The following is a 26,595-nucleotide window of genomic DNA, read 5'->3' on the forward strand; positions in this document are numbered from 1 at the left end:
TGTGCATGTTGCAGTCTGCCAAACACTTTGAAACAAAACTGATAAATAAAATCTAATTAACACCCCCCCCCCCCCCCCCCCAAGTAAAATTAGCTATCAGTTATCACTGAGAAATTACATGTGGCCAAACCCCCAAGGCCGAGATAAAGGATGAGACCTGAAAAAATTCTCAAGGACAGATCTGGGACCCAAGACTGGGTTTATCTCATTATGCAATTTGTAGCACAGCAGCTTCCTGAATTCAAGTTCAAAATCAATGGCGGGGAGTGACTCAAAGCTCAATGAAAGTGAAACTCGGGAACCTGAAATTCGGCACATTATAGATCACCAGTGTGGACATACCATAGAACTTCAAATAATCGGCGGTCTAGTAAGCACCAGGACTGCTGGAAAATATGGTAAAAAGACTCTGTGGTCTCTCTTAAACGCAGGGTTATGAATAATAATATAATGAGCGTCATACTGAATGTTCCAGCCAATACACACACATGGCTGTACAACAGTGGCGCAATCAGGATTACATTTGGGGGGGGGGGGGGGGGGGGGGGGGGGAGTAGGCAAGTCTGTCTGAAATGTAACTGATTTTTTGTTTTAAATAAAAATAACGAATATGATGATGATAATAATACTTGTGGTGTACATTTGCCAGTCTTACTTGAAAAACGTTTTAAATGGTGCAAGTAAATTCCTACTTGGTTTGATTGAATGAGCACAAAAAGCTTAATATGAAATCTGAAAATACATTTTAATAAAGAATGCCACGTTTTTAGTAATAAAACCATTCTAGCATACTTCACTACAGCAAAACCATGATTGATATTTTGAAATATCACTACTTCAGCATATTTATTACTGGTTCTTAATAACAGTAACAGCGTTTTATTTAGAGTTGGTGCTGGACTTAAACACGTTCATGGCCTAGCAGCAACACAAACCTACTTCCTTATTATAATAAAAAAAAAAAAAAAAAAAAAAAAAAAAAAAACACACACACCCCCACACAAAAAAAAAGTCAGAAAAAATTTTCTTTTTTTAACTTCATTGTGATCTTTAATTGATATGTAACTTCATTGTGATACGGGCATGCAGAGAACTACCGTAGCGGTCTTTTTTACACGTTCTATTAAAATGAGTATAAAATTACTGCAGCGTCGCATGCTACCAAACTGTTCTTTGTGAAATGTAGTCAAAACAGCGTGTTTATTTTAACATACCAAACATAGTGCTTACCTTTTAATTCCAATTTCCTCACTTGTATTTTCCCATAATTTCTTTATAATTCAGACGTTTTGATGTTATAATTTGTTTTTCTTCAGGATATTGTCTGACACAGTTTTTTCAGCCTGCTTGTTACACGTAAGGGATTGCAAATGCTGGGCTATAAAACGGAGTGGTTTAGCAGCTCATAGACGACTTTTGACATGCTGCGGTAGCTTATGACACTCTGTGAAGCAATAAAGAATAGTTCCCGAGATTTGTTTGTTTGACTTTTATACAAATGTTTTCTCTTTACCCTTTTATTTTGTGCCTGAGTTCGACTCTTTTGGCTCATCATCTGTAATTTCCGTCTCCATATATACCCGCTCGCTTTTCTGGCAATGGTTAAGCAATGACGTATATGCCTTTGTTGCCAAGTTCGTTACGTAGCAACCACAGAAAATACAAATAAAATCCGCGGAAACAGTCAAGGAGACAGACAGAAAAAACAAAACGGTAGTCTTAAACAACATATAGTGCAAACCTTTTCAAAGCAGTTTTTCATGACTTTTACAATAATTTTCCAAGCCTGAAAATCGATGTTTTAAAAATCCATGTCTTTTCCATGATTTCCATGACCGTACAAACCCGACGTTATTATTAACCCCTCCCCTACAGTTCTGCTCTTTCGCATGCAAGTCCATAACGAAACAGTAACAACCAATCACAGAACACTCAGTCTGGTAGCCACGCCCCCCTGCTCGTGCTGCAGTTTTGACCGAGAGAGCTCTCAGCTGTCAGTCTGGTGCGCAGCAAAACAACAGACGCTGTATAACCTAGTGAAAGAAACGTTATAGCAAGGCTGAGCTCTCTTTTGGTTCGATAACACCGTGTAACAATTTTTTTTTTTTTTTTGTTCCTGGGTAGTAAGTGTTATTTCCTAATTGCTTATGCCTCAAAAGTATAGAAAATGGCTATTATTCCCCACAAACTTTGCTTTTGTGACCAGGACAGTGATATTTTGAAATATCACTATTTCCAATGAGAAAACGGGAGCTTTTGTGTCTTTTCGTTCACATAAAGTCAGAAAAAAACAACATATGAATCCAAATTAACATGTATTTATACTACATATAATATAATTAATATAATACATATATTAATATGTATTATATTAGACTACAGAAGATTTAGAAGTGAGTAGTTTTTCGAGATTTACGATTATACTGTAAATTTAACAAATTACAAATTAAACAACTAACAAATTAGTCACTTTTGCATTGACTTTGTGATAAATCTGGTACTTGTATTGGTTTTATTGTTAATCTTTAAATTGGTTCTTGAAGCATTTTTAAATGTTGTGGGCCAACAGTATGAACTTTTTGTATTAACACAGTTTTTCATCGGGTTGTTTTGCAATGAAGATTTGTTACTGGTTAATTTTTCATTGATTGTCCTTGCTGACCAATGTACATGTTTTGAGGGTGAACAGTAAATATAATGTGTTAATAAAGATGATACTTATGCTTTTATTAATTTTAAAACCATGTTAGTTTTTTTTTTTTAATTGTGCTGCAAGCCTACCTTAATACATGCTTGTGTTTTCTGATATTTACAGGGCTGTCTAGTGAATTGTACTGTTTTTATTATAGTACACTATTCTTATTATAGTACAAACTGTTATTACCCACTGACACAACATGTAATGACGTTTCTATAAGGTTGTGTGCAGGCAGCTTTTTCATGATTGCATCTGAAGTATTTGCCGATGTTATTGATCTTACATAATAAACACAAATATTGTAAATAAACTCTGGGGCGTTTATTTAAAGTTTTGCGGTATTTCATATTTCCTGTCGCTAAAGAAAACAGCTTGAAGAAACTTGACAATAGGGCTGCGATCAATTTTTTCAGTCGATTCCATTCCTCATTATATACATTAAGATAAATACTGGATAATCGATTACATAATTACTTTTTAAGTAAGTAGTAACATTACTTAAGTTTATCAACGAAACTGCACCGAACGCCCTGTCTTGCTATTTACAGTATTTCTGCCTAAGACAAGCAGTGGGTGTGTTCTTTTCTTGCTTAAGTGTTACTAGCATCTGATTTGCTGGTCCCATCCTGACTACCAGCGAATCAGTTTTGAGAATGATTTGTAAGTACATGCCCTCTGTGTATTTAATTTAAACAAAAAGAGCAGGTCGACAGGTTTGTATTCCTGGCAAACAACATGTAAATAAATTGTGCACATTGAAAAAAAATGACTTGTATAGTTTGTACTTCTTTGGAGTTTCAAAATGAACTATTATACCTGGGAATAATACTGGGGTTTTTTGCACTCACAGGTGCTCTGGAAATAATAAATCACAAATAACAAAATGCAAAAGAAAAGGGGAAAATAAAACGCAGTTATAAAACTACAAACTCGGCAGCGTCACCCCAACCGTAGCTATTCGCACGGCCCGGGTCTCCATCCTATGCTACGGTGTTCCCTCCACCTATACAGGTTTTGGGGTCTGCCCAAGGATTCCCCGATTTTCTACAATCTTTCCATTTCCATTGGTTTTTTTAGTTATTTAGTTTGTTTGTTTCGCCGGCCGTGCTCGGTCTGGCAATCCCAGCTTCCGCCAGCTGGATCATTTCGTCTTAGAGGACAGCCTGACGGAATGCAGAGCATACTCTTTATAGAGCCAGCAATCCCCCAAGGCCTGCCTCTCAGCCACTCGGAGAGAGAGGTAGAGCCACACGCCTCTCCCCCACCTCTCGGTGTCACTGCCATGACCGACAGGCGGATATTGTAAGGCATCTGCCCTCTTTCTGCAGCACTATGAATGCACCCGGAGAGTCAGCGCAGGTCTCTCTTGTTACAGGCATGTAGGCCAGGGATACGCAACCCGCGGCCCATTTATTGTCTGACTGCGGCCCGTGTATTAATTCCATTTAGGATTGCCACCATTTCTACCCATGAAACCCAGACACATTTCTCAGTCAGCCTTGGTCTATCAAAACTGCAGTATACTGTAATACAGTTTAACACAATACCACAAGATCTCGGTACAAATCAATAATCGTGCTGTATACACATTATTGAGCTCTTGATATTTCTAGCTATCGAACTCGATAATGATTTCTGTTCAGTTTTCAAGTAGCCTAAAATTACGTGTAGATGAATGCAGTTAAAAATATGTTTTTCGTCTTGACTTGAAAACTGCAATGGCCCCAGCTTCCCTGACAAACGAAGGCAGAGCATTCCCTAATTTAGGAGCTCTACAAGAAAAAGTCCTACCTCCCGTGTTGCTTTTTTTGACCCTAGGAATAACCAGCAGCTCTGTGTATAACCAGTGTGGTTTGGACTCCTGCAAATAACTAGGTGCTAATCCATTCAGGGACTTGTAAGTTAACAGCAAAATCTTGAAATCAATTCTATACTGCACAGGGAGCCAGTGTAGAGAGGCCAAAACAGGGGTAACATGTTAACTTTTCCTGGTTTTAGTCAGAATTCTTGCGGCGGTGTTCTGAACAAGTTGCAAGCATATTTTGGGACACCAGAAAAAAGTGCATTACAATAATCAGTTCTACATGAAACAACGGCATGCATTAGTCTCTCTGTATCAGATACAAAAATAATTGTTTAAATTCCCATTTAAACATGCAACCTACACATAATCAGAATGATTAAACAAATAATCCCTAAGATTGTATGTTTTATTTTTGAATGGCGCTAACACAGCCTAATAAATGACTCTGCTATTGACTTGCTGAGCACATTGATACAGTTTTGTACTTGGTGGTACAATAGCAAAACCGGGATGATTTCACAATTTTACTGTTTCTGACAGGGAGGAAAAAATGAAGGCTGAAAACTGTAGTTCCCTGATTTTTTTGTTTTTAGCTCTGCTTCTTTCCTCAGAATATTAACTACGTGTGAAATGTTTTCTTCCGAGTCCGGTTACCTTGTGAAGTTTGTTTCCTATGTGCAGAAGGACAGAGACCAGCAATTGTTCACATTGAGGTTTAGTAAGCGAACCAGACTCTGCGTTTGCCAAAAGGGCCAAGACCACCTCTTTAGGTGGTCTTGGTATGGTTAGTTTTCCAAACACTTTGTTGTTTACACTTCATGTCAGATGTACCGAAGTGTGGACCAAACCCTCTAAATGGACTCAGTGTGAACACAGCCTTAGATTTCCTCCTAAGCAGTGAAAATCTCAATTTATTGTTTAAAAAAAGCTAACTTTTTATACATTTCTGTAACTACTTTCCCTGTTTCTTGTGTTTTAGTTGCTCCTGACACCATCAATAACCATGTGAAAACATGTCGAGAGGAGCAGAAGAACTTGCACTTTTTTGCACCAGAGTATGGAGGAGGTAATACAAAAATAAAAGCCATGTTTAAAATGGTATTATTTGTCTATAGCACTTGCAAGTAGTAATTATAACCAATGCAGAAGGATTAAATTCACAATTTGGTAATCCATATGTTTGTATCAGTGTTCTGTAGTTTTTTGTCTGTTTGTTTTGTTCATCGAAACCTATGGTAAGTGAAAGGTTGTGAATGAGAGGATAGCATTTGGCCCATCTTTGCTCATTTGATTACTAGTAGCTGATTGATCCCAGAACTTTGTGTAGACACTTCTTAAAGAATATTGGTGATTCAGCATCAACAATGTCAAAGATGTAAAATATAAAAAAAAAAATTAAAAATCCCCTTTTGTAGTACTGGATTAGATTTTAATGTGAAATATTTTTTGTTTGTTTTAGCTGTGACAGATGTTACGACTGCCGTTGATATCTACTCCTTTGGAATGTGTGCACTAGAGGTAATAAATGTACAATTTGTTTCCTTATTTTGAATGGAAACCAGATGTTTTAGTTGCTATTTACACACATTACTCCAGCATATACACAATATTTTAGAATTTTAACTTTATGGGGATTCATCGAGAATGTACTGTAGCTTCTGAAGCCTAAAATATTCTTTATGAATATAGACAGCTTTTGTGCTCTTATCAGATGCAAGGGCATTTAACATAATGAGAAGGGCCTTACTAGATGGTAAAAAGACCTCATGATGGATCTATTGCTGTAAAAAAAAAAAAAAAAAAAAAAAGTTTTTGCATTTTGTTTTTTTCTTTGTTTTATGCAACGCTAGTTTTTGTTGCTAATGAATACAAATGTTTTCATCATTATTCCATTAGTTATGTGGTTTGCTCAGAATTCCGCCTGTGGTCTGGTAGCCTTCACTGAGGCTTCATTATCACAGCTGTGAACTGTCGCGTTGTGGTTATTTACAATAGTCTAAATAATACCTCAATTCTAAAAACAATCTTACCTTGTACAGAAAAGCAAACTTGGTTTGTGAACGTTTGTAAACCATGTAAAATGAATAATAAGTACAGGTAATTCTTTTTTTCTTGATTTGAGTGCATGTTCATGTTCAACTTGCGCATGTTTGAGTGCATAAGTTCAGTATTCAGGTTACCGTTAGGTGCTAAAATGTATTGCCGAAATAAAGTAAATATAGTAATTTTAAAAATATCTAGCAGTCTACATGTTGGTGCTGTTTGTTCAGTAACTTGTTCACAGTGTGGTCATATTGCTTATTCAAGGCCTCCTTCCTGGCTTTGTTAGAGAAGAGAGCACCGTCCTTTTTGTTACTGTGATATGCTGAAATAATGTTTCTGAAACTAATCATACTGCATACAGGAGTCTAGTTGCTATACTGGTTACTGTATTGCCGCAGATAGCAAACACTATTCTTGATTTTCTTAAATTGTATTTATTTGTTTTTTTTTAAATATACTTTATTTGCTATACTAAATTTAAATAGATAACTTGAACCTATAGGACGGCGAGGAAGCTGATTGTAAGCAAATGGGTGTATCCACACCAGCAGCGTTGTCGCTTTGAGAATTTTGCATCGCCCAAGTAGAATCTGCTTCTATTATTTTAATTTTTGGTCACGCAACTTGAATGAAACTGACCAGTCAGAAGCAAGGTTAACACCTTTGACACATGCCAAACACGCCTCAAAACACATCACACTTCAAAATAAGTCACACCTCAAAACAGAAAAGTTAATTTATGGGGTGCAGCAGTATCCATTATTATATGATTGCAAATTGAACGACTACAAAGACATCCAGAAGAAAGACAATGCCAGGATGACGGCATGTGGTGCATTTAGCAGCAAGATGCATACAAATCGATTTATTAATAAGCAAAAATAAACCAGACAATACATGCAATATACATATTCAGCATTTAAATGAAAAATGTATACTTTTGCTGGCTTTTAAAGTTACACAAAAAAAATCTCGCATTCACACAACTTGAACATGTGACCTAATTTTAAGCTATGGCTTGGTTTGTTTGTTTTTATGGTAATGTTTTGTTTACTAAGTTGTTTTGTGGCACATGTTCGTGACAATAAGGTCTTTACATCCACATACATGAAGTTTTGTGGAGTTTCACCAAATAAACAAATATTATTGAGGTCCTACTAGTCTATACGTTGTAAAACAAAGCCAGCAATACATTTGTATTCTATGTGACATATTACTACATTACCCAACATTACCAAGCTCTTACATAGTTTTGAAGATTGAGCTGTATTCATAAAGCATTTTCTGTCATGTTCACCAGACTGTTTTAAATGGAAAAACTAAATACAAGTAAATAATAATACAAGGTAAGTGTTGACCTGTGCATTGTCAACTTAACAACAGTAATAATAATAATGTTGCACTTTAAAATGCTAAGTTAATAAATAAAAAGGATCAAAGGAATTTGTACAGAAACACAATTGCGACTACAGCAAGTTGTATATATAAACATATAACAATAAAATAATTTTGTTGAAAATATCAGTTCAGCTGTACTACTCTTGTCTAGCTGTTTTTTCTTTCAAGCAGAAAAAGATAAAATACACATTGTATTCACATATTTAATGGCAGAGATTAAGACCCTTGTATTGACCAATCAGGCTGAAGGAACTCTCCAGTCCATTTTCTAGTACTTTATGAAATGTATGTCGATTATCACTATGACTATGCTGTATCTCGGGTGTTGCAATAAAGCCGGCTGTTATGAAACTTTTTTATACAAATAATTGTGTTCTTTCCATCATTCAAATTTTTTATTTACTCGCTTTTCTAATTTTGCTTTTTTGTTGCTCTTGTTTTTTTTAAGATGGCTGTGCTTGAAATCCAGGGCAATGGAGAGTCTTCCTATGTATCACAGGAAGCTATAAATAATGCCATTCAATCTTTGGAGGATCCTTTACAAAGAGTAAGTGAAAGGTTTAAAAATACTGAAAATACATCTACTTTTCAAATTCAGTATATCCTAGTCGACGATATAAACTAGAAATGACAAAATGCTGCTTTTATTTATTTATTTTTATTGTTTATGAAGTTCAGAAATAGCATGCCTTGTAACCAAGAACACATAGGAACAGAAACAACATTCATGATAAAAATCTGTCTATGGTTCAAGAGTAGTGCCAAGCCTTTGAAGCGTAGTCACGTTTTTTTGTACGGTCAAACTGCAATTCCTTCAAAAAAAAAAGTTTGACAGTGCTTGAATGCAAAGAATCACACATTTAAAGTACAATGACCACTTGATTTAATCAAAAGTAGTTTAATTAAAATCCCCAACCAAATAGTATAGATACATAAGAACCTTGGTCAGGTGTGGAGTGTGTGTTTATCTACAGGGTCAGGATTGCAGCCACAAAATATGTATTGCATAAGAGAGATGTCGCCATGCTAGACTAAATAACCATTCATTAATATATAAATAATTTCTTGTAATTGTTGTGACATTTGTTGTATTCCCAAGAGAACAACAAAATGTATATATTAACTATGACACTTTGTATTTTGAAGTGAAAATAAGAGCCATTTAAAATCAGAAGTCTTCATAAACCCACTTACCAATGTAAATGTGTTACCTGTAAATTAACAGGTATGGAGGGATACATAATAATTTGATTTACTTTACCACAGGAGTTCATTCAGAAGTGTTTGGAGTTAGATGCGGTTAAACGGCCCACAGCTCGGGAGCTGCTGTTCCACCAGGCCCTCTTTGAAGTGCCATTGTTGAAGCTGTTGGCAGCACACTGCATTGTCAGCCATCAGCGTAAGTGTCAAATTTTGTTAACTATGACTATGGCCAGACATGAAGTTCTGTTGGTACTCCACTCCGGGACTTATTTTATCTGCTTTTCATCCAACGCGCATGCATTTGTGGATAAAAGTTTTCTGTCTGCAGATGAAATTCTGTCAGAATGGCTCTGCCAGGTCCATTCCTGTGATTTGTGTAGAACTGCAAAAAAAATGGTGCCAACAACGGAGCGAATCCTCCTGCGTTGAAGCTCTGTCACCGATCTAAAGTATGAGTCATTTTAGAACGGGGAGCTCCATCTGTGAAAATGCGTCCTGTTTTTTATGAAACAGGAGTGCTGCTATTTACCACATCCCGGCACTGGAATGTCGTTTCTTTCGGCAACATCTATAGAATCCACCCTTTTCTATCTACTTATTCCACTCAACTCCTGGTCCAAGGTTTTGTTCTTTTTAGGTTGGATTATTGTAACTGTCCTTGCTGGTCTCCCTGCTTTAGCTGTTTGCCCACTTCAATGTATTAAAAATTCTGCTGCTTCACTGGTATTCTGCCAACCACGCTACCCCTCTGCTTCCACTCTCAACTGGTTACCTATCTCTCGCATCCAATTTAAGACCCTTGCTCTTGCCTATCACTCTATTCATTATACTGCCCCTTCCCATCTTCAATCCCTTGTGTCTCCTTATATTCCCTCCCTTTTGTGTACCGATATCTGTACATTTTAGAAGTATTTATTCATTGGCACTCAAATTGTCTCCATTTGTTTAATTTTTACGTGTAGAAAAAAAAACCTGAACTGAGTGCCTGTATGTTTTTGTTGAGAATTTCACCCCTGACTCTGGCCCCCTCTAAATTAATATCAGTGGCGCTACTCTGTCAATTATTAACTATTAGCAACATCACCTTGTTTATTTTAAGCTCAATGTGTCTGCTGACACGTGGGTAGATTTAACCAAAACATACAGTACCTGACCAGACTTACTGGTGGCCAGTAGTAAGTATACCACCCCCCCCATCCCCAATAATAAAGCCCAAGTGCTTCTGATTTAATAAATAAATAAATAAAATACAACAGGCCCTCTCAACTCTGTACTAGAGCTTAATTCCCAGGCCCTTCTAATAATAAACTAGAGACAAAAATCAGATGTTTTGCTCTTTTATTTAGTTTTTACTTATTGCTCTGACAACAGGGCCAAACTTAATAGGTTAATGAATCATATAAGTTGATGTAAATTATTACAATACAGAAGTACATTACTAATGCATTAAAGTTAAATCCAAAAACTACTTTCACTTTCTTGTTCCAATCATATGCTGCGTAATTCCCAGCTAAATCTAACAAAAGTTTAATGATTTGCAGTGCTGTTATATCATGAAATTATATATAAAACTGTAATATTCCAGAGTAGCCTTGATTGCAAAAGCCTTACTTTGACTAACTAAATCAAATGATGTCATACAGTAGTTTTCTTGTGTGTATTTCAGGTAGAAACAGTACAAAAGTAGACCACTTGTATTTATTTATTTATTCATTTATTTATTTTTATCCCTGCCTTTGTAGTTTCTGCACAATAAACACATTTTTTTTTTAGTTGCACAGGCAAGTGAAAACTGTCAAATTTAACATTAACTACTCTTCAAAAAATAAATGTGGAAAAAGTTGTGCTGTATAAAGAAAAAAAAAACTTGCCTTTTTAGTTTTCTTATTACAGTACTCTCCTCATAATAGAAAATAGGATCAAAACAAAACATAGATCACTATACGTAACATTTACTTTGCAAGTTGAGCCAGTGTTTGGAAAACGTGAACCACACCTACATCAGTATCCCCCAATTCACAATCTCGCTGCTGGCCACATTTGAGAAACGTTGACCTGGACCATGGAATAATTAGAAAGCAGGGAGGGTGTGTCCCTCGAAGAAATACCTTGGTATTTAGTTACCTCATTGTCAGCACCCATGTATTGTGGGGAGGGAATTGCCAAGATTAGTAGAATGCGTGTTATATAGTAAAACATGTGGCGTGTAAATCAAGGTAGATTGTGATAGTGTTGTATAATGCCATGGTGCGACAACAATACTGTGTTCAGTTATGCCTCCACACTACATAAAGTACATTGTAAATTCATGAAAGGGTAAAAAGACTGATCCAAGGTTAAGATTAGTCGATGTGCTCATTCTAACTTTTCTGGGGGAGATGTCAGACCCAATATGGCTGTTATATTTGGGCATAAACAGAATACGTTCTCAATGTTTGGTACAGGCTATATTCTTAGATTGTTTGTTTTTTCTTAAGTTCAATTTCTTCTGGTAAATCTACAGATATGATTCCTGAAAACGCTTTAGAAGAAATTACCAAAAACATGGACCCCAACCTGGTAATAGCTGAGAGTACGGAGGGGGTACAACTTAAGTGAGTAATGCTTTGTTTTGAAAATCTTTTTTTTTAAGACACGTAGGGCTTGTTTACACTGGAACTAAATTGGTCCCTAATCATGACTGAAACAAGATGTAAATAGTAAGAAAAAAATGTAACCAGAACAAGACTTGTTTAGAAAATGTAAAGCTAACCACGGTCATGATCACTGATTCACGCACAAGTGTAGACCCCTCTTGATACTGTATATAAATGTACATGCTTCTGTACAGTATCTTTACAGTTTGTACACAGATGTCTCAGTAAAGTTCCATTACAGGTTTTACTGTAATTCTTTGTTTTAAACTCTTTTTTTTTGTTATATAAACAGGCTTTCACAGTTTCCAGCCCTTGAACTAGATAAGTTTCTAGAAGATGTAAGGTAAGTCATTTTGCACTATCGCTTAGGAAAAAAAAAAAAAAAAGGTATCCTCAAAGACTGATCTTTTGTGAGACTGCTGAATTTAGATTTGTCACCTGACCTTGTAGTACATAAAGATGTTTGTTGGCACATACCAAGCACCAGCCCGATTGCAATGGCAATGCCACCCTCTTGTTTATACCCATGTAAAGTATGAGGTATATTAATCTGCACCTGCCATGTAACACAGAAGATGTTTTGTTTACAGAAATGCTCATATCTGAAGCTAAAGTCTGTATCTTTATCCTACTATTTACAGAAATGGTATCTACCCCCTAACGGCTTTTGGGATTCCCTGTCCCCAGCAGCCACAGCAGGAGGCAGTGAAATCTCCAATTGTACCGCCATCTGTGAAAACTCCAACACCAGAACCAGCTGAGGTGGAGGTGAGAAAGGTGAGAGTCTCTTTGGTTCTGCTACACTTTAAAACATATTTTCTATGACCCTTTTGCTTGTAAAACTGTTTGCTTATTTGTAAAAGGACGAATAGTCGAGACTGTGCTATATCTTATAGATCATACTGCAACAGGAGAACAAAATATATGTTTGGGAAGTCTTGATCCTGTGGTTGAAATTAGAAATTAATAAAAACAGTATCTGGAGAATAATGCAGAATAGCAATCAGATCTTTTGCAGAAAATTAATACAAAATAGAATTAAAACTAAAACTAAACTAAATGTTTCTCAACGTGTTGTGTTTCAGGTTGTTCAGATGCAGTGTAACATTGAACCTGTCGACGAAGGAGCAAAACATCATGTGAGTTTCGCTGGTCATACTGAGTTATTGCAGTTGTGAGGATTCATGTGAGTTAAACATCAACCAAGTGGTAAATGTTTACAGTGTTGCCTAAATGTTTAATAGTTGTCAACAATATGCAGGGCAATTGTAGGTATAAGCATAGGGTACAGTGTATGCCTGTATTTTATATTCGATATTTCTTCATATTCTTTTCCTTACACCGTGTTTAGGCACAAGTGACGCAGCCATATAGTCTGTGTTTTTTAAGGCATACAGCAGTGAATAAAAGTAAAATATTTCTGTGTATTTTGTCTTCTGTTACAGATTTACAAGAAACATAGAAGTTTTTTTTATTTTTTATTCTATTCTATTTTTGTTCATAAACTGCTGAAGTGTATTTTTAAAGTATAAAATAAAATGTAACCCTCACTATCCGCACCCAGTTGCTGAGCAGTCAACGTACTCCGATCACACTGCAAAACTATGTGTAACACTTTTGTGAATTTGTTAGTGGATATTTTTTTTGTTTGTTGCACTGAATGTAAATACGACTTTGTCACGTGTATGTGTTGTTTCCTTGTATTTCTTTTCTTTTTTTTTTTTAAATGTCTCCTTGATTTTTTTTCTGCTATTGGTCTGAACCTCATTGTTTCTTGTCATTGTTTGGTTGAATGGCCATGTTTTTAATTTGAATTTATTATTTCTTCTGCATTGTACTGTGCTGCCTGTAGCGGCGGTTTATTTTCAAATGAAGCTGCCAACCATTGATGTAGGAACATATATATTACAAGGATATATATATATTTTTTTCAGTGTAGCGTTCTGTTTTCATGAGAGCATCGAATATAGTCTTCCACAGAAATACATCATTCATAGATGGATAGCTTGTTGTGATGGCTTTTCTGATGGTTGTATACATTCCCAAAAGTTTAAACATTCAGGACAATAATTGAAAACTAAAACACATCCAGTGGTTATATACATTTACTTTAATGAAATATTAATTGCATGTCCCAAAACAACACAGTGTTGTGTTAGTTATTGTATATAAAGTATCAAAAGTCAATCACAGTGAAGGAGTGGTCAGAATTCCAGTACTTTCTTCCCTGGGTACAGATGTCATCCTGTCCATAGAACATATAGGACAATTCTAACCTTTATTGATGGATTTAAAACAGTACCTTTTATAACAGAACTTTTTATAACAAAATAACTTATTACTGAACTTGCTGGAAAGTAATTCTATATTGTGTAGTATAGTGTGTTCATTTTCACTTCTTGGGTAAATGTATATTTGGTATTATAAATATATTAACATTTTGTATCATTTTTAAACAGTAAAATGTTACATATTGCTATATTGAATTTTTTTAATTTATAATTTTTTTCTACAGTTGACTTTACTTTTGAAACTGGAGGACAAGTTAAACAGGCATCTGAGCTGTGATTTATTGCCTAGTAAGTAGCTTTTTTTTTTTTACTTCGATAATGTATACTAAAAAAAATTAAATTATTCTTTTCACTTTCATGATAGTGATTTGAGGAAGATGTGTATGTCACCTTAATGTTTTTTGTTGTAACTGTGGTAACTGCCTTGAATTTCATTACACCTTCAAACTTATCATACTGTATACTACATACCTGATTTGCATTGAGTAACTGTTGATATTTATGTACAAATGTAACGTATTTACTCAATAATGAAGATAATTCTTATGTGCGTGCACTAGTTTTAAAATGTATTGTAAACACTTTTCTAGATGAGAATGTTCAAGAATTGGCTTGTGAGCTCGTTCAGCTGGGATTCATCAGTGAGGTAAGAAACCAGGCCTACCAAAAAATGTAAAACTTGTGCTGGTTTGTGTTAGGGGAAGAGGAGTTTTGTTGCCTGTTTTAACCTCAACTCAGACTTCTCACTTAAGAAATATCTTAGTATCTCTGAATAGATAATCGTCCACAAATAAATGAATACATTTTTTGGCATTTAACTTTTCAGGATTATAACTGGGGCTTCTGTTTTTCGGTTTTTATTAATTGTATTTTTCAATTTTCTGTTTTAGAGTTTTATGTAAATCCAGTTTTTCTTCAGGGCTTTCGATTTTGATATACTGTATGAAATTAGTGTTTTTGGTTACTTTCCAAAATGCTTGAGCGTTTTTGTTTTTTTTTGTCAAAATATGTATAGTAGTAACTCGAGAGTACTTGCACACACAATGCTTTCTTTTGCTTCCACAACGAAATCCCCTTCTGGGGGTTTTTTGTGTGTAGGCATTTTTTTACATTTCGCCACAATTCCGTTTTAAATCTCCCCATATCTTAACTGTAATACAGCTTTAAATCCCACTAACAAGCCCCCATTCCTGATTGTAATCTCGTTTTAAATCTCACAAGTGGAGTCTCCAATAGAAATGTAGGAATATGCTGTCACTCAGTAGTTGGGGCGGGTTTAAAGTATTCAGAACGAATCAATGATAGATAGAAGTCAAGAAGGCGTGACATTGCCCAGCAGCACTGGGAAATGTCTTTATTGTTATTTTTGTAGTAGATTTTATTTTTTAACGGGAAAAGGGTAAAGTCAACATGAATTGATTAACCATTAACCTATAGTGGTATAATAGAGATCAATATGAAATATAGTAGAGTACGGGTCAGAGAAAAAAAAAATAATGTCATTCAAGATCCTATCAACTTGGAATTAGTAAGTAAGGTTATACCAAAAAAACAGCTTTGGTATCCTCGAGATCCCTTTCTGTCCCTTGATTTAGACTGGTCGGAATATATACAGTGAGCATACAGTGGCTTGCGAAAGTATTGACCCCCTTGGCATTTTTCCTATTTTGTTGCCTTACAACCTGGAATTAAAATTGATTTTTTGGGGGGGTTTGTATCATCTGATTTACACAACATGCTTACCACTTTGAAGATGCAAGATATTTTTTTATTGTGAAACAAGAAATAAGACAAAAAAACAGAAAACTTGAGCGTGTATAAGTATTCACCCCCCCCCCCCCCCCCCCCCAAAGTCAATACTTTGTGGAGCCACCTTTTGCAGCAATTACAGCTGCAAGTCTCTTGGTGTATGTATCTATAAGCTTGGCACATCTAGCCACTGGGATTTTTGCCCATTCTTCAAGGAAAAACTGCTCCAGCTCCTTCAAGTTGGATGGGTTCCGCTGGTGTACAGCAATCTTTGTCATACCACAGATTCTCAATTGGATTGAGGTCTGGGCTTTGACTAGGCCATTCCAAGACATTTAAATGTTTCCCCTTAAACCACTCGAGTGTTGCTTTAGCAGTATGCTTAGGGTCATTGTCCTGCTGGAAGGTGAACCTCCGTCCCAGTCTCAAATCTCTGAAACAGGTTTCCCTCAAGAATTTCCCTGTATTTAGCGCCATCCATCATTCCTTCAATTCTGACCAGTTTCCCAGTCCCTGCCGATGAAAAACATCCCCACAGCATGATGCTGCCACCACCATGCTTCACTGTGGGGATGGTGTTCTCGGGGTGATGAGAGGTGTTGGGTTTGCGCCAGACATAGCGTTTTCCTTGATGGCCAAAAAGCTCAATTTTAGTCTCATCTGACCAGAGTACCTTCTTCCATATGTTTGGGGAGTCTCCCACATGCCTTTTGGTGAACACCAAACGTGTTTGCTTATTTTTTTCTTTAAGCAATGGCTTTTTTCTGGCCACTCTTCCGTAAAGCCCAGCTCTGTGGAGTGTACGGCTTAAAGTGGTCCTATGGACAGATACTCCAATCTCCGCTGTGGAGCTTTGCAGCTCCTTCAGGGTTATCTTTGGTCTCTTTGTTGCCTCTCTGATTAATGCCCTCCTTGCCTGGTCCGTGAGTTTTGGTGGGCGGCCCTCTCTTGCCAGGTTTGTTGTGGTGCCATATTCTTTCCATTTTTGAATAATGGCTTTAATGGTGCTCCGTGGGATGTTCAAAGTTTTGGATATTTTTTTATAACCCAACCCTGATCTGTACTTCTCCACAACTTTGTCCCTGACCTGTCTGGAGAGCTCCTTGGTCTTCATGGTGCCGCTTGCTTGGTGGTGCCCCTTGCTTAGTGGTGTTGCAGACTCTGGGGCCTTCCAGAACAGGTGTGTCTGTGTGTGTGTGTGTGTGTGTGTCTATATATATATATATATATATATATATATATATATATATATATATATATATATATATATATATATACTGAGATCATGTGACACTTAGATTGCACACAGGTGGACTTTATTTAACTAATTATGTGACTTCTGAAGGTAACTGGTTGCACCAGATCTTATTTAGAGGCTTAATAGCAAAGGGGGTGAATACATATTCACGCACCACTTTTCCGTTATTTATTTTCTAGAATTTTTTTAAACAAGTTATTTTTTTCATTTCACTTCACCAATTTTTGGACTATTTTGTGTATGCCCATTACATGAAATCCAAATAAAAATCCATTTTAATTCCAGGGTGTAACGCAACAAAATAGGAAAAATGCCAAGGGGGGTCAGTACTTTCGCAAGCCACTGTACATAATCTCGATGGTCTGACCAGACAAGGTCGGGAACCATAGTGGGATAGAAAATCAATGGGGTTTGAGCCCTCATCTCCCTCCTTCAAGCCAACCAGACGAAGATTATTGCTTCAGTTTCTGTCCTCCTTGTCCGACTTCCTTGGCCTCTATCAGGTCCATCCCTGCCTCACATGCTGTAATAGCACCGATTGTCACCGATCACGGATGTACGGAGAGCAGTCAGATCCGTCTTAAGAGTCTTCAATTCTTGGATAAAGGACGAAAACTCCCTTTGCATGGTGGTAATCTTGGAAGCAGTCTCCAGAACCATGTTTTCAATACGGGATAATATATGTTCAAAATACTAAGACATGCATGCCTCGAGAATGGAGGTCGGATCTCTGTTCTTTTCCCCCTTGGATGGAGAAGTGTGATGTAGGTCTCTTTTTCGATGACTTAGACATCCTGGTTTTGTCAGACAGACGAAAGTAGAAAAAACTAGTAAGAAAACTGAGTTTTAGTATTTTAAAATAAACAAGGGGAGGCAAGGAGAAAAGCTTCTATGCAGCCATCGTTCACAAAGGTCACCGCAACTTTGGTGATTTTAAAATATCACTGTGTGTAAAAATTGATCCCTTAACAAAAAATGGTCTGGTCCTTTTAATGTATTGCATTCAGCTGTGCTGTGATTCCAAGCTTTCTTGCTTGCAATCACCTCCGCCAAGCAGGTATGCGAGATGCATTCTCAGTTGCGAAAGCCTGTTTAATTTTTCCAGAAAACAAAAAAGGTTACGCTTCATACCAATCCTGCATTTTTGCCGAAAACTTAATGTCAACCAGTCAGTGGAATTGGAGTCTTTTCATCCACCATCTTTCCAGTCTGACAGAGCAGCAGCTCCATATACTCTGACCTGTGCTGGCACTAGCATATTATGTTGACAGAATGAGGAGTTGGAGGCAGTCCGAACAGTTTTTTGTCTGCTGTGGGGGAAGAAGTCTCATGGTCAGACCTTTTCTAAACAGAGGCTGTCCAAATGGATAACAGACACAATCCGGACTGACGGTGAGCGAGCCAACTTGCCTCCTCCAGCAAAGCTCACTGCCCTTTCTACCAGGGGCATGGCAACTTCGTGGGCTTTCTTCCAGGGTACATCTGTCAAGGACATTTGCAAAACAGCGGTGTGGGCTACTCTCCATACCTTTACTAGGTTCTATAGACTGAATGTCGTGGATCCTTAAAACCTGGCTAGAGGATTAACAGTGACTTCCAGGTTGACCCTTACAACACAAACATAGAGTTGAGTTTCTAACTCCATTTTGTAGCCCTAGCTACTTGTTACTGGGGTTCCATATGGTAACGCACAAGGCAGCCTCAGCTTAGCCTTGTAGCATTAAAGTCATTCTGCAGTGCTGCCCTTGCGACGGCTTTGGTACACTCACCCATACGGTAATGGTTACATTTCATTCTTGAAATGGAACTTTGGGTTATTATATATATAACTGGTTCCCTTAAATAGAAATGTAACCATTAATCTTCAAGGTCTCTACATCCATGATTGCAGCAGGCTTGAAGGGAAAAATGATGCTTAGTTCTGTGCGTGCAGTCCCTTTATGCCTTCGGGGGCAGGCTCTGCGAGTGGCTTTGATATATCGTTTCAGGTTCTTTTGGAGAGAAACACCCATACAGTAATAGTTACATTTCAGTTTTTGGGGGGAACCAGTGTTATGATGATAACCCAACGTTTTTCCTAGTAGTTCATGCAGAATTTTATAATGGCCCATTTGTATTTAAGCTGATGTGGCAATCCACATCAACTGCATGGGAGGCTTTCAAGTAGCAAAAAAGAGTAAAGTCTTACACTAATAGTCAAGTCTGATATCCAACCAAAGGCAAGATTGTGGGGATGGTTCTGTCTTTTTATATTAATTTGATCATCAGAAAGTCTGGCTTTCCTGTAATTAGATATTTTATCCAGTATTACATTTTCAGGAAATTATAGTATTAGAATCTACAGGTACACAAAGCATGTGTCATTTTTTATGCGGTATAGTGTATGCTTATAATGTGTTCTTGGGGTCTTGCTGAAGTGTTGTCTCTGAGCAGATGTTTGTTTTGTACACTGCACTTTCACTTACCTTTTCTGTATCTCTGTGTCTCTCTCTCTCTCTCTCTCTTTTATCCCAGGCGGACCAAATTCGTCTCACCTCCGTGCTTGAAGAGGCATTCACCAAGTTTTACAACCGAAATGGATCCCTCAACGATATCACCGTGTCTTCATAGCAAACATTTGGGTTATTGGGCATTACCACAGCTCTGTTGTCAACCATTATCCTTTTATGACCATTTACAGGAGGAGAAATTACATCACAGAAAGATGATTTAAAAAATAAATAAATAAATACAGTTAAAGCTCATGTTGCATGTGCTACTTTTCTTGTTTGTTTTAAAGAAAAAAAAACTTTTAAGTCTGTATTTATCATGTTATGTATAATCTACTTGTGCTTTCAAAGCCATTTTTCACTTGGTGAAAAATAGTTGAGCTACAAGGGAAAACGTTTCGCTTGTGGCGAGCGGCTAACGGGAATGTAGCTTCTTACACACCCACATGAGAGAGATTATTTCTGATCATATTTTCATGTAAGGAGTAAAGGATCTCCTGTAAAGAAATATGTAATCGGAGTTGGTTTTAATTTGTTAATGTATGAAAATAGTAAAATTTGAACCATTTGGTTTGCTAAGAAAACATGAATGAATAATTCAGTACATTAAATAGAGGCACTTATTTTCCACTAGGCTGAGCGATGAAACCCAGAATGATACCAGGTCAATCTGATTACATGGACAGATTGATTTCTGTTTTGATCCGTCTTTCCAATTACCTGTGCACAAGGAAGAAAATTTGATTTGACTTACAAGACATACCTGAGGCTTTCTCTTTAGTTAGGAAATGTTACCAGTATGTATTTTGTTTGCATTCTTCTCCTTGTGTGTGTGTTTTTTTTTTTTTTTTTTTTTTTTTAAATAATGTGTTAAGTAGGAAAATGCTGCTGGAAATGTCTTATTATATACTGTGCCTTTTTCCTTAACCCTCCTATTAGGTTTTGGGTCTATTGGACCTGATTCTAGTTTCCAATTAACTTAAATGCTATTTCTTTTCATTTTCTGTATAGTATTTTATGACTTTTCTGAAGTTGGGGTCATGAACTTATACACAGAAAACAGAACATTTGGGATGTTTAATTATTTTTTTTAGTAAAGGTCATATGTACAAATAAGATGTTTTCGGGTCACTGTGACCCGTGGCATTTATCTATATAGATTTGTGTGCAGGAATAAAACAAAAACTTCTTTAATTTGTTATTTTATTATTATTATATTTGTACTGTTATCTCTGGAAATGTTTGCACCTGTCTGGAGATATTTATAAACAAAAAAAAAAACAATATATATCTACAGTTTTCACTGTTAGTATTGCCACAGCATCTCGCTGGTAAAGACATTCCAAAATGAGGAGCTCCCAGGTTGGCAATCAAAGAAGTTTTATGACAGCTCCTGTACTAAAAGAGCATAAAAGAGTAAAACCTTTGCAAATAAAAACATTTGATCAATTTAAGGCTGTTTAAATTAGTTTGAAATTGCATCAGGGTCAATATGACCCAAAACATAACAGATGTACCTAAATTCTAAACATAATAGGAGGGTTAAATACATTGGGTGTATACATGATGGAAATTACTTATTGTATATTAATTTACTTATGTATGTTTTAAATTAATATGATTCTTACTGCAGTTGAATTACTAAACATGCATACAATTTCATGACACACAGATGTCAGTGTAGTGGGTAGATCAAATTTGTGGATGTGTTGTTTGACGCTATCTTAACAGTTGCAGTAGATAACATTTCTTTGCATGGTAATCACATACAATATACAGAACATCATATAGTGGCTATTTCAGACCTAGGTAGAACATATTTTTAGTGGTTACCTTTGCATGCATAAGTAAAATTGTCATTCATTGACATTTGACATGCTATTTTCGTAATACTTAAATTTTTCCAAATGCAATTTGGGTTAGCTGTAGCTTTATGTAGGCAAAAGAAAGTGTTCTTCAGGTTGCAATTTGACCTATTCATTTAACTGGAAGGGCTTGCCTAAAACAGCAAATCAAAACAATGTTTGTTCTCATCAGCGAGTGTGTTTTAGGTGGGGTGATGTGTAGTATAAGAATAAAAGCCTGTTTCCATCCCACGCAATCACACACACACACACACACACACATATAAAATTAGTGCTGTAAACATTTTGGATCAAACGTGTTCCAAAGTTCTAAGCCTTGCAAGTTTCAAAGAAACAACACAACAGCTTCACACACAAAGTTAAATGTACAAAAGGAGGTATGTATGTATGTAATCACGTTGTTGATGCCGAATCACTGGAATCATTTAACACCCAACTTGTGGACAAGTAAAGATGGGTTGAATAGCCTTCTCTTGTTTGTAAATTGATAGGTTCGTATGTTTTACAACATTTTACATTTGGTTGTGCTGTACTTTGGGTTTTTAGATAAGCCAGCACATTAACAGTCTACACATCTAGATTGTTGACAAAATACTCTTAATAGCATACTCTTGCTCAGATTAAAAAAAAAAAAAAAAAACTGATTTGATATGTCAGGAAGTAAATACAGAATTACTCGATTTTTTAAAAGATAATTGTGGTAAAAATTGATCCCTTAACAAAAAAAGGCCTGTTCTTATTGTATCATTAATTAGTGTTATATACATCATAAGTAGGATTACGCCCACACACCCCACCCCCCCACACACACACACATAATTTAACTACTCGTTCCTATATTACATTATCTTTTAAACTGTTTCAGTGATACTAATCAACATAAGCCTTGTAGCTAAATGTATAAGTTAGATTCGTCATTATAAAGCACACTAGAATTCCTATTACGGTGACAGTTGCATGAAGAAACAGTAATACTGGTGTCCCAAAGAAGTCCTGTAGATCAGCAGTTCCCAAACAATGGGTTGCAAAAGGTCCCAAGGTGGGTCTCTGAACAGGGTACTGTTAACACACAAATATATTTGTGCATCAGTGTAAAGGACAGTATTCATTTTTTTTATTAAGTAAAAAAACAAAACAATCGCTAGAACTTTTCTTTATAGAGAATTAACAATCATCCACTCCCCTTATGCAATGAATTCAACTACAAATATGTGTCATATTATTAGGAAGCCTATCGGAAAAAGGTAGTGGGTGCAGAGGAAACATTTCGTACGAAAGGCTTTTGAACTTGGAAAAAGACAACTGAAAAATGTAGCCATCACCAAAAAAAAAGCAGTTCATGTTTCAGTAGATTTTCTTGCATCACATAAGCAAATAAAGTTGTTCCTTTCCCTGCTGGTTTAATTATAATTATTTTTTTAATACAGTACAGCCTTGCTATAACACCCTTCATTATAACGAACTTTCGGGTATAATGTTAACCTGACCCCTGGACCCCAAATAAAAAAAGATAATATAAACACATACGTCAACATCACTGTCTGTACATACGGGATGCCACTTCCGCAGTGAAGTCAACTTTTGTTATAATAAAAAGTGCGCGCTGTTTAACTACAGAAATAAAAATCATTTTATGCTGCAAAAAAGCTGGAAACTATATTGATCTATAAAGGCATATGTCTGTCATGAGCATAGGTTTTCAAAAAGCACAAAAAAAAGTTTCCTTTCAATTAGGAAACAGAACTCTATACCAAAGCCTCTCGCTACAGCAGGGTGGCGCTGCTGAGGCTCCGCCCTGCCACAATGAAATAGCAGCGCGCCCTTTTCAGCTGTGCTGATTACACCCGATTGTATCTTTCTTCTCAATATACCTATTGGCGCTTTTAACTTGTTTTTAGTGTTATATATTATTATTATTATTACAGAATCGCAGAAGTATAACATTATTTCGAGCTGTATTTGTGTTGTTTTTAGTCTGTGCTAGGTTAGTCCCACCGCGGTGTATGCCGTTGGAAGTCTGCAATTAGTTGTTCCTTCCCAGGATCATAGTGCGTTAGACTAACTCGCTCCTGCGGAATATATAATAATTGTTATGTGTTATTTACATTAGATAAATATAAGAATATTATGTGGACTGTGTGGTTTTGTTTTCGTTCCACCAGTGCGTTTTTATTGCTTTTCTGTATTTCTTACAGAGGCAAGTAAAAAAAAAAAAAATAACACCACTAATAATAGTTTTTAGAGTCGGCGCAGAGAGTAGGGGCCGCACGTCGAGTACACTCTATCGCACATCAACGCTGAGTGTCTGTAGCAAGCACACTGTATCGGCACAGAGTACTTCATGCTAGTGTCACCAAGTACAGCGTGCAGGTACTAAGAAACAGTACAAAAAGTGCACTTTATTGTGTATTGCACACTATTGTACAGCATTGTTAACATGTCTGGGTTCCATGCATGTACCTCTTGCAAGGCCAAACTGCCTGGAAAGGACAGGCACATGGAGTACATTGTATGCCTCAGGGCCTGAGCATGTGCAGGAGGCTTTGACAGACATAATTTCGTGTGATATCTGTGCATCGTTCCAGAAACGTACTCTCGAGAACAGAGTAGTACTTCACGCTAGGGAACGGTCCCTTACGCCTGAGCAGCGTTCAGCATCGCGCAAAACAGGATGGCGGCCTCAGACCAATTCTCGATCATAGATAGGTAAACCTGTACCTGAGTCGGAGACGGTTCAAGATGCTGACTAAGCAACAGCTGTTGCAGTCCATCAAGCCAGGTGATTGGTTCACCTTGGTGGACCTAAAGGATGCCTGTTTCCACATGCCCATAAACCCAGCACACAGAAAATACGTGAGGGCATAGTGTACTGTGGCAGAGCAAAGCTCTGCCCTTTAAATTGGCAGGGATGGGGTTAACTTCCCCTACCTGCCTGGGTTTATTATGTTCAGGTGGCTGGGGTTGATTAGTTGATTAGGTTGATTAACGATCAATCAGCGCCCAGCCACCTGATATAAAAGGAGGCCTCTGCTTCTCATTTGGGGGAGAGGGAGCTGAGGAAGCAGGTTGGTTTTTTTTGGTTGTGTAGAAAGTTTGAATCCAGTGAAGGCATTGCCCAGCCTGGAAACTGTTATTTTTGTAAGTTTTGCTTTTTATCTTTTTTGTGTTTAAATTGCTTTGTTTTGGCCCTTGTGCCCTTTCATTTTGTGTTTATTTATAATAAAATAGTTATTTTTTTTTGAACTGCAGTCTGTCTCTGGGCCTCTATCCACTCGCCAGCCTGCCACATTTGGTGTCAGAAGTGGGATAGCGCCACCTAGAGGCTCAGAGCAGTATTTTTGTTTTGTTTTGTGGAATTTTTGGGATAATTTTTTTTTTTTTTTTTTTTTGAAAAAAAAAAAATGGGAAAGAAGAGCAGACAGCGGCAAAGGCAGGAAAAGCAGCAGCAGCTGAAGAAATGTAAGCTGCTGCAGCCACCGCTGGAGGACCCGGCCAGCCTCTTCCCCTGGTGTTCCTGGTGTGGGAAGGAGGACCATCGTTGGCGGTCCTGCCCAGACGTGCCACCGGCAAACTGGTGTGGCCGGTGTGAGGAGGACGGCCACAACTGGGCAGGATGCCCCTACAACCAGGCCCAGGAAGAGGTGCCGTGTTCACCCCGGGCATCAGGGGCCACCCCACTACCTCCAGCACCACCACCTTCACCACCGTCCCAGGAGATCTGGGACTGGTTGATGCACCCTGAGGCAGACCTCGTCCACGATCTCCCCATAGTTATCAACACGCTGTGGCGTCGAGATGGGGAGAGGTGGGAACAGTGGGAGGAACAACACCACCCGGCCTCCTTCCCAGAGGTTGCCCTCATGGTGGTTAATTACCTGGCGGTAGACATGGGAGATGCCCCGGTCACTCCAATAAAGAGGGGTGAGCCGCCTTCCCGAGAGCCAGAGAGGGGTGAGCCGCCTTCCCGAGAGCCAGAGAGGGGTGAGGAGCCTCCGTCGCTCCCAGAGCCAGAGAGGGGTGAGGAGCCTCCGTCGTCCCCAGAGCCAGAGAGGGGTGAGGAGCTGCCGTCGTCCCCAGAGCCAGAGAGGGGTGAGGAGCCGCCGTCGTCCCCAGAGCCAGAGAGGGGTGAGGAGCCGCCGTCGTCCCCAGAGCCAGAGAGGGGTGAGGAGCCGCCGTCGCTCCCAGAGCCAGAGAGGGGTGGAGGAGCCGCCGTCGCTCCCAGAGCCAGAGAGGGGTGAGGAGCCGCCGTCGCTCCCAGAGCCAGAGAGGGGTGAGGAGCCGCCGTCGCTCCCAGAGCCAGAGAGGGGTGAGGAGCCGCCGTCGCTCCCAGAGCCAGAGAGGGAGGAGGAGCCGCCGTCGCTCCCAGAGCCAGAGAGGGGTGAGGAGCCGCCGTCGCTCCCAGAGCCAGAGAGGGGTGAGGAGCCGCCGTCGCTCCCAGAGCCAGAGAGGGGTGAGGAGCCGCCGTCGCTCCCAGAGCCAGAGAGGGGTGAGGAGCCGCCGTCGCTCCCAGAGCCAGAGAGGGGGGAGGAGCCGCCGTCGCTCCCAGAGCCAGAGAGGGGTGAGGAGCCGCCGTCGTCCCCAGAGCCAGAGAGGGGTGAGGAGCCGCCGTCGTCCCCAGAGCCAGAGAGGGGTGAGGAGCCGCCGTCGTCCCCAGAGCCAGAGAGGGGTGAGGAGCCGCCGTCGTCCCCAGAGCCAGAGAGGGGTGAGGAGCCGCCGTCGTCCCCAGAGCCAGAGAGGGGTGAGGAGCCGCCGTCGTCCCCAGAGCCAGAGAGGGGTGAGGAGCCGCCGTCGTCCCCAGAGCCAGAGAGGGGTGAGGAGCCGCCGTCGCTCCCAGAGCCAGAGAGGGGTGAGGAGCCGCCGTCGCTCCCAGAGCCAGAGAGGGGTGAGGAGCCGCCGTCGCTCCCAGAGCCAGAGAGGGAGGAGGAGCTGCCGTCGCTCCCAGAGCCAGAGAGGGAGGAGGAGCCGCCGTCGCTCCCAGAGCCAGAGAGGGAGGAGGAGCCGCCGTCGCTCCCAGAGCCAGAGAGGGGTGAGGAGCCGCCGTCGCTCCCAGAGCCAGAGAGGGGTGAGGAGCCGCCGTCGCTCCCAGAGCCAGAGAGGGGTGAGGAGCCGCCGTCGCCCCCAGAGCCAGAGAGGGAGCCGGAGCCGCCGTCGTCCCCAGAGC

At 38.9% G+C, this 26,595-nt stretch overlaps 1 protein-coding gene across 6 annotated transcripts in view; it reads left to right on the forward strand.

Moving 5' to 3' along the window:
- Nucleotides 1–20,631, forward strand: part of nrbp1 (nuclear receptor binding protein 1) — an 87,181-nt gene extending 66,550 nt beyond the window's left edge. For all 6 annotated transcript variants that reach the window (XM_041250716.1, XM_041250720.1, XM_041250719.1 and 3 more), the window contains 11 exons: nt 5,482–5,568; nt 5,962–6,020; nt 8,392–8,490; nt 9,210–9,342; nt 11,650–11,740; nt 12,075–12,125; nt 12,424–12,559; nt 12,868–12,921; nt 14,298–14,361; nt 14,664–14,719; nt 19,595–20,631. In XM_041250716.1, coding sequence (XP_041106650.1) covers nt 5,482–5,568; nt 5,962–6,020; nt 8,392–8,490; nt 9,210–9,342; nt 11,650–11,740; nt 12,075–12,125; nt 12,424–12,559; nt 12,868–12,921; nt 14,298–14,361; nt 14,664–14,719; nt 19,595–19,690 — 926 coding nt within the window. In that variant the 3' untranslated portion in view covers nt 19,691–20,631. The remainder of the gene's footprint in view (nt 1–5,481; nt 5,569–5,961; nt 6,021–8,391; nt 8,491–9,209; nt 9,343–11,649; nt 11,741–12,074; nt 12,126–12,423; nt 12,560–12,867; nt 12,922–14,297; nt 14,362–14,663; nt 14,720–19,594) is intronic.
- The last annotated feature ends 5,964 nt before the right edge of the window (nt 20,632–26,595 follow it).

This window comes from Polyodon spathula, chromosome 5 (assembly GCF_017654505.1).
Source record: "Polyodon spathula isolate WHYD16114869_AA chromosome 5, ASM1765450v1, whole genome shotgun sequence".
Classification (NCBI taxonomy): domain Eukaryota; kingdom Metazoa; phylum Chordata; class Actinopteri; order Acipenseriformes; family Polyodontidae; genus Polyodon; species Polyodon spathula.